Source organism: Octopus sinensis, linkage group LG25 (assembly GCF_006345805.1).
Source record: "Octopus sinensis linkage group LG25, ASM634580v1, whole genome shotgun sequence".
Taxonomy (NCBI): Eukaryota; Metazoa; Mollusca; class Cephalopoda; order Octopoda; family Octopodidae; genus Octopus; species Octopus sinensis.
This window is the reverse complement of record NC_043021.1, coordinates 10,286,100-10,297,792: the sequence shown is the minus strand read 5'-3', so window position 1 is coordinate 10,297,792 and position 11,693 is coordinate 10,286,100. Positions and strand designations below refer to the sequence as shown.

The window sequence follows — 11,693 nt, the reverse complement described above, 5'->3', positions numbered from 1 at the left end:
GTGTCGATTAAATAAGTACCAGTTACGCACTGGGGTCGATATAATCGATTTAATCCGTTTGTCTGTCCTTGTATGTCCCCTCTGTGTTTAGCCCCTTGTGGGTAGTAAATAAATAGGTATTTCGTCAGCCGCTACGTTCTGAGTTCAAATTCCGCCGAGGTTGACTTTGCCTTTCATCCTTTCGGAGTCGATTAAATAAGTACCAGTTACGCACTGGGGTCGATATAATCGACTTAATCCCTTTGTCTGTCCTAGTTTGTCCCCTCTGTGTGTAGCCCCTTGTGTGCAGTAAAGAAATAAGAGTCGTTAGCACGCCGGGCAAAAAGCTTAGCGGTATGTCATCCGTCTTTACGTTCTGAGTTCAAATTTCGCTGAGGTCGACTTTGCCTTTCATCCTTTCGGGGTCAATAAAATAAGTACCATTTTGAAGGTGACTTTGCCTTTCACCCTTTCGGTATAGATAAAATAAGTACCAGCTGAGCCCTGAGATCAATGTAATCGACTAGCCTCTTCCCCCAGAATTTCAGGCCTTGCCCCTATAGCAGAAAGCAATATCGTTTGAACTCGCAACAGCAACAGAATCATACAATAATAAGGCACAGATCTCAAATACTTGTACCACATCAATTTTATGAAAAACTAGCAGTATCGCCCGGCGTTGCTCGGGTTTGTAAGGGAAATAACTATATAAGCATTTTTAGAGAGTTACTTCCCTTATAGATGCCAATTCGGGCTTTCTTAGCCATTTCTGTTTTGGTGTCTTCAAGCCATGAAGTCGTTGTTCTAAAAGAACGCTGGTCTCCTTGACAACGCTTTACAACGTTGATTTCCTTACACTCCCTTCCCCACAGCTTCACGAGGGAGGGAAGAAGGGGGAGAAGCAAACACAGGTGCAGGTGTTTGAGCGTGGACGCCAACTCCGCCGCCATCGACACACGAAAAATTATGCATTAAAATGGAATAAAAAATGATGTTAAATTATTTTTTAAATCGTAGACTCATCGTAGACGCGCGCTAATAGCCAGACGGGCTCGATATTAATCATGACTATAAGATACCCGAATTTGGTTAAACTGCACCGCAAAATGTGGGAGGAGTTAGGAATCTAAATCGAAGGGGACAGACACTCACACAACTACAGTTTTATATATATAGATATCGTCCCAGAGCCTTTCTGGGTTACGGTTTTATTCCGAATCAGGGTGGTCACCTCTAAATTATAGAAATGCTTAATTTACTTAGAATAATGAAATGAAATACAGGTACCTGTACATTAGTAAAGTTTATTAATTCTGTACTGCGAAAGTTACTAGTCTGTGTAAGGTGCCAGTAAATTGGTCTGGCGGCTGCTGAAATTTGATGTTCATGCTCATTAATTAGTGCGGATTATAAGAGGTTCCAGACCATCAGAATCCGGAAAGTCGGTGCTGTACTTATATTGTAGAATTTAAATGGGAAGTAAAATTTAATCCTTAGCATTAATCCTTAGCATAGAAAGAGATTCGTCACCGAGGTCGACTTTGCCTTTCACCCTTCCGGGATCGATAAATTAAGTACCAGTGAAACATTGGGGGTGGGGTCGATGTAATTGACTACGCCCTTCCCCCTAAATTTCAGGCCTTGCGCCTTTAGTTGAAGTTGAGGCACAATGGCCCAGTGGTTAGGGCAGCGGACTCGCGGTCGGAGGATCGCGGTTTCGATTCCCAGACCGGGCGTTGTGTGTGCTTATTGAGCGAAAACACCTAAAGCTCCACAAGGCTCCGGCAGGGGGTGGTGGCGACCCCTGTTGTGCTCTTTCGCCCTAACATTCTCACACTCTTTCTTCCTGTTTCTTGAGTAACGCTGCGATGGACTGGCGTCCCGTCCAGCTGGTGGGGAACACATACGCCACAAAAACCGGGAAACCGGGCCCATGAGCCTGGCTAGGCTTGAAAAGGGTGAGAAGAAGAAGAAGCCTTTAGTAGAAAGGATTATGAAAGCGACTCGTGTTAAATTACTGTAATTTCAGACAAATAAAATTAAGTATCATACAGAATACTTTCAGGAATGCGACGCCATAGAATTATCGTCTGCTAACGATCAGTATATTTTGTTTGAATTTTTAGACGTGGAATTAGTCAAATCTATGCAGCTTATGGAGTGAACAACGTACGGACTATAGAGCGTAAGTCAGTAAAGGCAGTAAGCAATGTTGTGGTGCACGAAGGATACATAAACGTTAGATCTACAATCAGTGAGTAAGACAATTATCTTATCTATATATATAAAACAAAGGATGTCTGTGTGTGTGTATGTGCGTGCGTGCGTGCGCGCGCGTGTATGTAGTACGTATGCATTTCTACAGTTTTCAACTGATTTTCACCAAACTTTACACACACATTACTTATGAGCCAAGGATGGTCATGCACTATAATATTTTGCCCAGAGCTCCCTCGTAAAGCAAGAAACTAGGAAAAACAGTGTTTTACACGGGTTTTTCTCTAAAACCTTCTGCAGTTTTCAACCGATTCTCTCCCTGTTGTCTCTCTGTTTGTTTCTCTCTTCTCTCTCGTTTTCTCATTCTCTGTTTCTCTTGCTTACACATATTCTTTCTCAACCTCTGTAATAGTACCTCTCTGTGGAGGGGAGGGAGAGCGAGAGGTGGTGGTGAATGAAATGTGTAAATTGTTTTTTTAACTAAGTTTTTTTCCTCCGTTACTTAGCCCATCTGTAACGTTTTCATGTGATTGAATTGAAGAGAAAAGGAAAGAGTGGAAGAAAAAGGAAAGAGAAAAAGAGAGAAGGCGAAAATTGAAGGAGAAAGAGGCAGAGTGTTGTGTATTAAGTCTATAAAATTGTGCATAAAGTATATAAAGTGCATTAAGTAATCATCGTATTCCAATTTCCTTCACTTTTCAACGATTAGCAACTGAGCAACTATTTTTTTCAGATTCTTTGGATAAAGTTTTCAGAAATATCCCAATAAATTTACCATTAATTCCGTGAAATATTCACGGGTCCCGCGAGTACATAACCATCTTCGTACATTTAGATAGAGAGATATAGCGAAAACAACATAGCTTTCCGCGAAGATCTGGGAATTAAAGGAAAAAGAGTCGATTTTCATTTAAAGTGGAGTATCACTAGATACTCTAAGCCGTTTGTTAGCGATATAGATATGCTTTCAATCTTTAAATGGAGAATATATAATCCTTTTTACAGTAATCCTTTGCCATGTCGAGGTTAACATATCGCTACTCAGTACATCGCAGTTCACCTATCGCACACTAAGTATATCACGGATTTTTCTGGCTAATATATGTAAATTTATACTTGGGCAAGTGTCTTCTACTATAGCCTTGAGCCGACTAAAGCCTTGTGAGTGGATTTGGTAGACGTATATATATATATATATATATGTGTGTGTGTGTTAGCGATATAGATATGTTTTCAATCTTTAAATCGAGAATATATAATCCTTTTTACAGTAATCCTTTACCATATCGAAGTTAACATATCGCTCACTCAGTACATCGCGGTTCACCTGTCGCGCACTAAGTATATCACGGATTTTTCTGGCTAATATATGTAAATTTATACTTGGACAAGTGTCTTCTACTATAGCCTCGAGCCGACTAAAGCCTTGTGAGTGGATTTGGTAGACGTATATATATATATATATGTGTGTGTGTGTGTGTGTGTGTGTGTGTGTGTTAGCGATATAGATATGTTTTCAATCTTTAAATCGAGAATATATAATCCTTTTTACAGTAATCCTTTACCATATCGAAGTTAACATATCGCTCACTCAGTACATCGCGGTTCACCTGTCGCGCACTAAGTATATCACGGATTTTTCTGGCTAATATATGTAAATTTATACTTGGACAAGTGTCTTCTACTATAGCCTCGAGCCGACTAAAGCCTTGTGAGTGGATTTGGTAGACGTATATATATATATGTGTGTGTGTGTGTGTGTGTGTGTGTGTGTGTGTGTGTGGTGTGTGTGTGTGTGTTGTGTGTGTGTGTGTGCATGAGTGCGGGTGGGTGTGCTTGCGTGCGAGTATGCGTGCATTTTTAACATATCTAAATAAATAATATACGTACCTTTTCCTTTTCAAGAGAATGATATTGCCATATTGACACTTAACGAGTCACTAAGCGAAGGGAGATGTGTCAAGTTTGCACCTATGGCCAATCAAGGAGAAAACTTTGGTACCTCAAGATGTATCGCTGCTGGATGGGGAGATTTAACCTGTAAGTATTATCAACAAACTGCCATCAGACAGTTCCTAATCTATCATTTCAGTCTAATCACCAATGACATGTATTTTAAATAATCATCCCATTGTTGAGGCAGCGAGCTGGCAGAAACGTTAGCACGCCGGGCGAAATGCATAGCTGTATTTCGTCTGCCGTTACGTTCTGAGTTCAAATTCCGCCGACGTCGACTTTGCCTTTCATCCTTTCGGGGTCGATAAATTATGTACCAGTTACGCACTGGGGTCGATGTAATCGATTTAATCCGCTTGTCTGTCCTTGTTTGTCCTCTCTGGGTTTAGCCCCTTGTGGGTAGTAAAGAAATAGGTATTCCGTCTGCCGCTACGTTCTAAGCTCAAATTCCACCGGGGTCGACTTTGCCTTTCATCCTTTCGAGGTCGATGAAATAACTACCAGTTACGCACTAGGATCGATGTAACCGACTAGCGCCCTCCCCTAAAATTTCAGGCCTTGGGATTATAATAGAAAGTATTATTATTATTATTATTATTATTATTATTATTATCATCATCATCATCATCATCATCATTATTATTATTATTATTATTATTATTATTATTATTATTAAGGCATTGAGAATCGTTAGCACGCCGAGTGAAATGTTTAGCGGTATTTCGTCTGTCATTACGTTCTGAGTTCAAATTCCGCCGTGGTCAACTTTGCCTTTCATCCATTCGAGGTCGATAAATTAAGTACCAGTGATAAACTGGGGTTGATGTAATCGACTAGTCCCCCTCCCCATAAATTTCAGGCCTTGTGCCTTTAGTAGAGAGGATTATTATTATTGTTGTCTAGGCGGTGAGGTAGCAGAATCGTTAGCAAACCGGACGAAATGCTTAGCGGTATTTCATCCGTTCTTACGTTCTGAGTTCAAATTCCGTCGGGGTCGACTTTGCTTTTCATCCTTTCGGGGTTACAGCCTCCACCTACAGCCTCCACACCCACCACCCGAACTTGCTGGCCTTGTGCCAAAATTTGGAACTAATAATTATCCACTTTTTCTTTTTGTTTTTTGTTTTCCCAGATAGAGGCAAAGGTTCTGAAAATTTACAAAAAGTGGCCCTTCCAATTGTTCCTTATGATGAATGTAAAAAAAAGTCTATATTGACAATTTCTGACGGAATTCTTTGTGCTGGAGATTTCGAGAAAGGCGGGCCATCAACTTGTGAGGTGAGTTTTTTAATATTTTATAAAGTTTGTATATTTCATATAGGTGGAGGCGCGTGGTTTAGTGGTTAGGGTGTCAGCAGCATGATCGTAAGATTGTGGTTTCGATTCCTGGACCGGACGACGCGTTGTGTTCTTGAGCAAAACACTTCATTTCACGTTGCTCAAGTCGACTCAGCTGGCAAAAATGAGTAACGCTGCGATGGACTGGCGTCCCGTCCAGCTGGGGAACACATACGCCACTGAAACCGTGAAACCGGGCCCATGAGCCTGGCTAGGCTTTAAAAGGAAGCATTTATTTATTTATTTATTATTATATATTTTATATAGAGGCGCGGGCGTTATGTGTATATAAGCGCAGGCTTGTGGGTATATAGGTGCGGCGAGCTGGCAGAAGCGTTAGCACGCCGGGCGAAATGCTTAGCGGTATTTCGTCTGCCGTTACGTTGTGAGTTCAAATTCCGCCGAGGTCGACTTTGCCTTTCATCCTTTCGGGGTCGATTAAATAAGTACCAGTTACGCACTGGGGTCGATGTAATCGACTTAATACCTATGTCTGTCCTTGTTTGTCCCCTCTATGTTCAGCCCCTTGTGGGTAATAAAGAAATAGGTATATAGGTGCAGACATGGGTGTCTACGCTTGCATGGCTGTATGGTAAGAAGTTACTTCCCAGTCGCATGATTCCGGGTGCAGTCCCACTGCGTGGCACATTGGGTAAGTTTCTTCTGCTATAGCCTCGAGTCGACCAAAGCCTTGTAAGTGGATTTGGTAGAAGAAAACTGAAGGAAGCCAATTGTGTGTGTGTAGGCGCAATGGCCCAGTGGTTAGGGCAGTGGACTCGTAGTCTTAGGATCGCAGTTTCGATTCCCAGACTGAGCATTGTGAGCGTTTATTGAGCGAAAATACCTAAAGATCCACGTGGCTCCGGCATGGTGTGGTGGGGAATCCTGCTGTATTCTTCCACCACAACTTTCTCTCACTCTTTCTTCCTGTTTCTGCTGTACCTGCATTTCAAAGGGGCCGGCCTTGTCGCACTCTGTGTCACGCTGAATCTCCCCGAAAACTAATGTTAAGGGTACACATGTCTGTGGAGTGCTCAGCCACTTGCAGGTTAATTTCACGAGCAGGCTGTTCCGTTGATCGGATCAACTGGAACCCTCGTCGTCGTAACCGACGGAGTGCTACGATATATGTGTGTGAGTGTGTGTGTGTGTGTGTGTGTGTGTGTGTGTGTGTGTGTGTGTGTCTGTGTCTGTGTCTGTGTGTGTGTGTGTGTGTCTGTGTCTGTGTGTGTGTGTGTGTAAAATTAAGTCACAATATATGAATTCAAATAATCCGGTAGTACTCATAAAAAAGTTCTTCGATATATCGTTCTACAAAACATATAGAATATATAATACAAATCAGGAGATAACATTAAGTCACAAATGAAAGAGAAATAGTTTGATCAAATTTTATTTAACAACAAGAGCACTCAGAGAGTACAAACTTCCGCCAAGGCAACACCAACGTCCTCTCAATGATTCGCCAGAGATGATCCTTAAAACGAGAATATTTGAGATGAACTCGATTGCTCTGACAAACGAGAATACTAAAAAGTAGCCCGACCGCTCTCAAGGATTATCTAAAAAAAAAAAAAAACGGAAAAATAATCCAGAATCTTTGTCCGGTACCTGGCCGATCCCAAAGGTAGTCATGGAATGTGAAAGTGGCTGTAGAAAATTTAGTAACAGTAATAAATAGTTTATCCTTATCTAATACAAGCCAAAGTTAACAAATCCACCTTTCAAAATAGTTACAGCCTAGTTACAGGAAGAAAACTGAGAAAGACTTGAAAGTTAACATAAGATCGTAATCATGTAAAGTAAAGTAAATATAAGAAATAATCCAGAATCCTTATCCGGTACCATATCGATCCCAAAATCTAATCAGTTCGTGTCAGTCACGAACCCAAACATCCCTGAAAATTTCATCCGAATCCATCAGGCGGTTCTTGAGATATCTTGTCTATTATTAAATATAATATAATATAAAATATTTACATATTTTAAGTTACGAAACAATTTGTTGCAATATTTTCTTATTACCTTCGCGTTTGTTTGATTGTTTGTCCGTGGACAAGATATCTCAAGAACCGCCTGATGTATTCGGATGAATATATTCGTGACTGACACGAACTGATTAGATTTTGGGATCGATCTGGCATCGGACAAGGATTCTGGATTATCATATTTACTTTACGATAATATAGGCGTAGGAGTGGCTGTGTGGCAAGTAGATTGCTTACCAACTACATGGTTCCGGGTTCAGTCCCACTGAGTGGCACCTTGGGCAAGTGTCTTCTACTATAACCTCGGGCCGACCAAAGCCTTGTGAGTGGATTTGGTAGACGGAAACTGAAAGAAGCCCGTCGTATATATGTATATGTATATGTATGTGTGTATATGTTTGTGTGTCTGTGTTTGTCCCCAACATCGTTTGACAACCGATGATGGTGTGTTTACGTCCCCGTAACTTGTCGGTTCGGCAAAAGAGACCGATAGAATAAATACTAGGCTTACAAAGAATAAGTCCTGGGTCGATTTGCTCGACTAAAGGCGGTGCTCCAACATGGCCGCAGTCATAAGACTGAAACAAGTAAAAAAGAGTAAAAGAAATATATATGTGCGTGTGCGTGTGTTTGTGCGCATGTGTGCGTGTTTGTGTAGGTATGTCTATGTGTGTGTTTGTGTATGTGTGCGTTTGTGTTTGTCCCCCGCCGTTTAGCAATAGGTGTTGGTTTGTTTACATCCCCGTCACTCAAAATAGACCAATAAGATAAATTATCTGACTTTAAAACAAATAAGCACCGGGGGTCAATTTGCTTCACTAAACCCGTCAAGGCGGTGCCCCAGCATGGCCACAGTCCAGTGATTGAAACAAATAAGATAAAAGATATTGAGCAATTGAACGGGTTTCTGGGAAATATTTTCTGAATACAACAAGGATTATATAATATCTATTGATTTTAGTGATGTATATTGCTTGTCTTTTGTCTTGCAGGGTGACTCCGGCGGTCCACTTTACTGTCCAAGATCAAACGGTCAAATGGTCTTAGCAGGAATAACCTCGTTTGGATATAATTGTAAGATGGAAATCAGTGCTTTCAGTGATGTCGGATATTTCCGAAACTGGATCGACAGTCACCTGTAAAAAGTAATTCAATACAAATATAAACGTTTAACTAACAAAGAAATATCAGCAGAATATTATTCACAATGTACAAATAAACTAATGTGCGAGCGTGTGTGTGTGTGTGTGTGTGTCTGCATAGCCTGTTGTGTTATACGCAATTCTGAAGAATCTTATTCAGCATGAGTTATGAATTGTAACTCTGAATAGCACAGGAAAAAATAATCAATTGTTGCATGAATGATTGCATAATGCTGCAAGATTGATTGTATTAAACTTATGACGAAACAAGTGTAAAATAGAGGTAGCAAAATATGATTTACTATTCCATTCATTTTATTTGTCATTATATGATAATAATAATAATAATAATAATAATAATAATAATAATAATAATAATATAATAATAATAATAATAATAATAATAATAATAATAATAATAATAATAATAATAATAATAATAATAATGATGATGATGATGATGATGATGATGATGATGGTTTCAAATTTTGGCCAAAGGCCAGCAATTTCGGGGCGGGGGATAAGACGATTATCTCGACCCCAGTGCGTAACTGATACTTATTTAACGACCGCGAAAGGATGAAAGGTAATGTCACATAACAACATTGGGGACGATACAGGACAATACAATTACAATAAAGTGGGATTAAAACGTGTAAACAAAAGAATAAAGGCAAATAAAATTCAAATTCTAACAATTAAAATCCCCAAATGAGTGAGACTCCTAGGGCTGCTCATGGAAACCCCACAGAGACCACGATCGCCCTGACCTCTAGAGCATGTGCCCTCTCTACTTCATATACCCACGATGTAGAGGCGCATGCTTAGAGTAGGCCTGTTCACTCGGACCATTCGCGCTACATTCACCCACCTTTTATCAAATTTGCTGGGTGGCAGCACTTCCCACTCTACCCTCACTTTCCTTTTGAAGTGAAAACTGAAACAGTTGATGAGGGTTTGACCAAAGAGGAAAGCATCTCTTCAGCCCTTTCAATGTCGTCTAGAAACACTGCCTGCCCTTCCTGCCAAAAGGATAGCAGCGGAGTGATCTTCCTGTTGGACTCGGCCGATGGCCGGACCAGCCAACAGGTGTTCGACATAAACCCACAAATCAGCAGTGTTCGGGCACTAGATGTTTAGATCCTTTCTCAGCAGTGTCACTGCTCCACAACTCACAGAACGAGGGATTCTCCCGTTGTGCTGCCACTTGCGGTAGGTGTCTACTAAGAGGCGCCCAAACAAGTTTGGCAAATAAAAGTAAAACCAGGTAATTTACTCCTGTGCAGCTCATCATCGCATCCCGTATTTCCGCAACTGTTATCAGCATTTCGAAACGCTCGCTACCCCAACCCTCCACATACACACACACACACGCGCGCGCGCGCGCGCACACACACACACACACACACACACACACACACACACACCACACACACACACACACACACACACTGCAGAAAGTTGACTTTACCTTTCATTCCCTTTCGGAGTCGAAAATATAAAGTACCAGTTGAGTACTGGGGGACCAATGTAATCGACTATCTACCACCACACCCTGAAACTGCTGGCCTTGTGTCAAAATTTGAAGCTAATATATTTCTTCGTACCAAGTGAGGTGGCGAGCTGGCAGAATCGTTAGCACGCCGGGTAAAATGCTTGGCGGAATTTCATCCGTCTTTACGTTCTGAGTTCAAATTCCGGAAAGGTCGACTTTGCCTTTCATCTTCTTTCGGAATCAATAAAATAAGTACCAGTTGAGCACTGGGGTTGATGTAATCGACTCGCCCCCTCCCCCAAAATTTGCTGGTCTTGTGTCAAAATTTGAGACCAACATATCTTGTCTTGTCGTACCAACTGCGACCTGATCGCTGACGAGATGCAACGGTGTTGTTTGGGACTAGGCCACAGTTGGTTCGATAAATATTTTGATACTAAATAATAAATATTTCAGTGAAGTTAACAGTCTTTGTGTTTTTTATGCCTAATACAGGGTGTTCGTGATAAATTTGACAGTTTGCATAGAAATAAAAAAGAAAACACAATGCCCTACCCAAAAATATAAATATTTTCAAGAATCGAAAAATATTAACTAGATTATGGCTGGGAGATAACAGTTTACTTCCACCAAGGCCTGAAGTCGGCTCCGGAACGGCGCATGCGTTTTTCACTGTGTTTCTGGGATGGCCTTGACCTCCGGTTCAGCTTTGGTGTCCCAGGTAAAGTGGAATACAACCGGGGGGACTAGTGAAGTCGTAGAAATTCCCCGACAACCATTTCTGACACTTTCTGGAGGTATGGCAAGGTGGCGAATCCTAATGCCTCGCATATGACCTTCCAGCCGCAACCTTTTCCAGCCTGGGTTTGACCAGATTCTCCAACAGCTTAGCATAGATGTCTGAATTAAGCCTAGGGCCCAGGGTCGAAAATGTACGACAGCATGTCACTAATAGAATCGTTAGCGCGCCGGAAAATGCTTAGTAGCATTTCGTCCGTCTTCATGTTCTGAGTTCAGATAAAGCCGAGGTCGATTTTTATCTTTCATCTTTTCGGGATAATCGACCTAAATTTCTGGCCTGGTACCAAAATTTGAAGCCATTATTAAAGCATTGATAAAGAAAAATGTGTCTCTTGATTTTTTTCTTTTTTTTTTAATGGAAAAATTGTGAATTTTTAATAATGAGATTTCTTGAAACTTTTAAAAATACTGAAATATGTTGCTGGTTGAAACAATAAAGAGAGGTTATAACCTCAAATAAATGAACTTGTTCCAACTTTCAGAAAATTTAATAAAATAAAAATCTTAATAAAGAAATGACACTCAAATGTGTTTGAAGAGTGTATTATACTGTCTGACATTAATATTGTCTTTTCTACACAATAATAAAGAAAGCCGCCTACTAGTTAATTTGGATTGTATAACTATTGCTAAAAGAGAGCAATTATTAAAATCTAGACTGTCTGGAAATTTTTCATAAATTTCAATTTTAATATTGTTTAATGGAAATGTTTTCAAGTTTATTGAAAAACTTCAACCTCATATCTAATTTTTATTCACTGCAACATATATCTACAA

The 11,693-nt window shown here is 40.5% G+C and overlaps 1 protein-coding gene across 1 annotated transcript in view; it reads left to right on the top strand.

Annotated features, from left to right (window-relative positions):
- LOC115224512 (trypsin, alkaline C) overlaps positions 1–9,031 on the top strand; it is a 10,260-nt gene extending 1,229 nt beyond the window's left edge. The window contains exons 3-6 of the mRNA XM_029795422.2: positions 2,106–2,233; positions 4,102–4,236; positions 5,285–5,430; positions 8,471–9,031. Coding sequence (XP_029651282.1) covers positions 2,106–2,233; positions 4,102–4,236; positions 5,285–5,430; positions 8,471–8,620 — 559 coding nt within the window. The 3' untranslated portion in view covers positions 8,621–9,031. The remainder of the gene's footprint in view (positions 1–2,105; positions 2,234–4,101; positions 4,237–5,284; positions 5,431–8,470) is intronic.
- Positions 9,032–11,693: the final 2,662 nt, after the last annotated feature.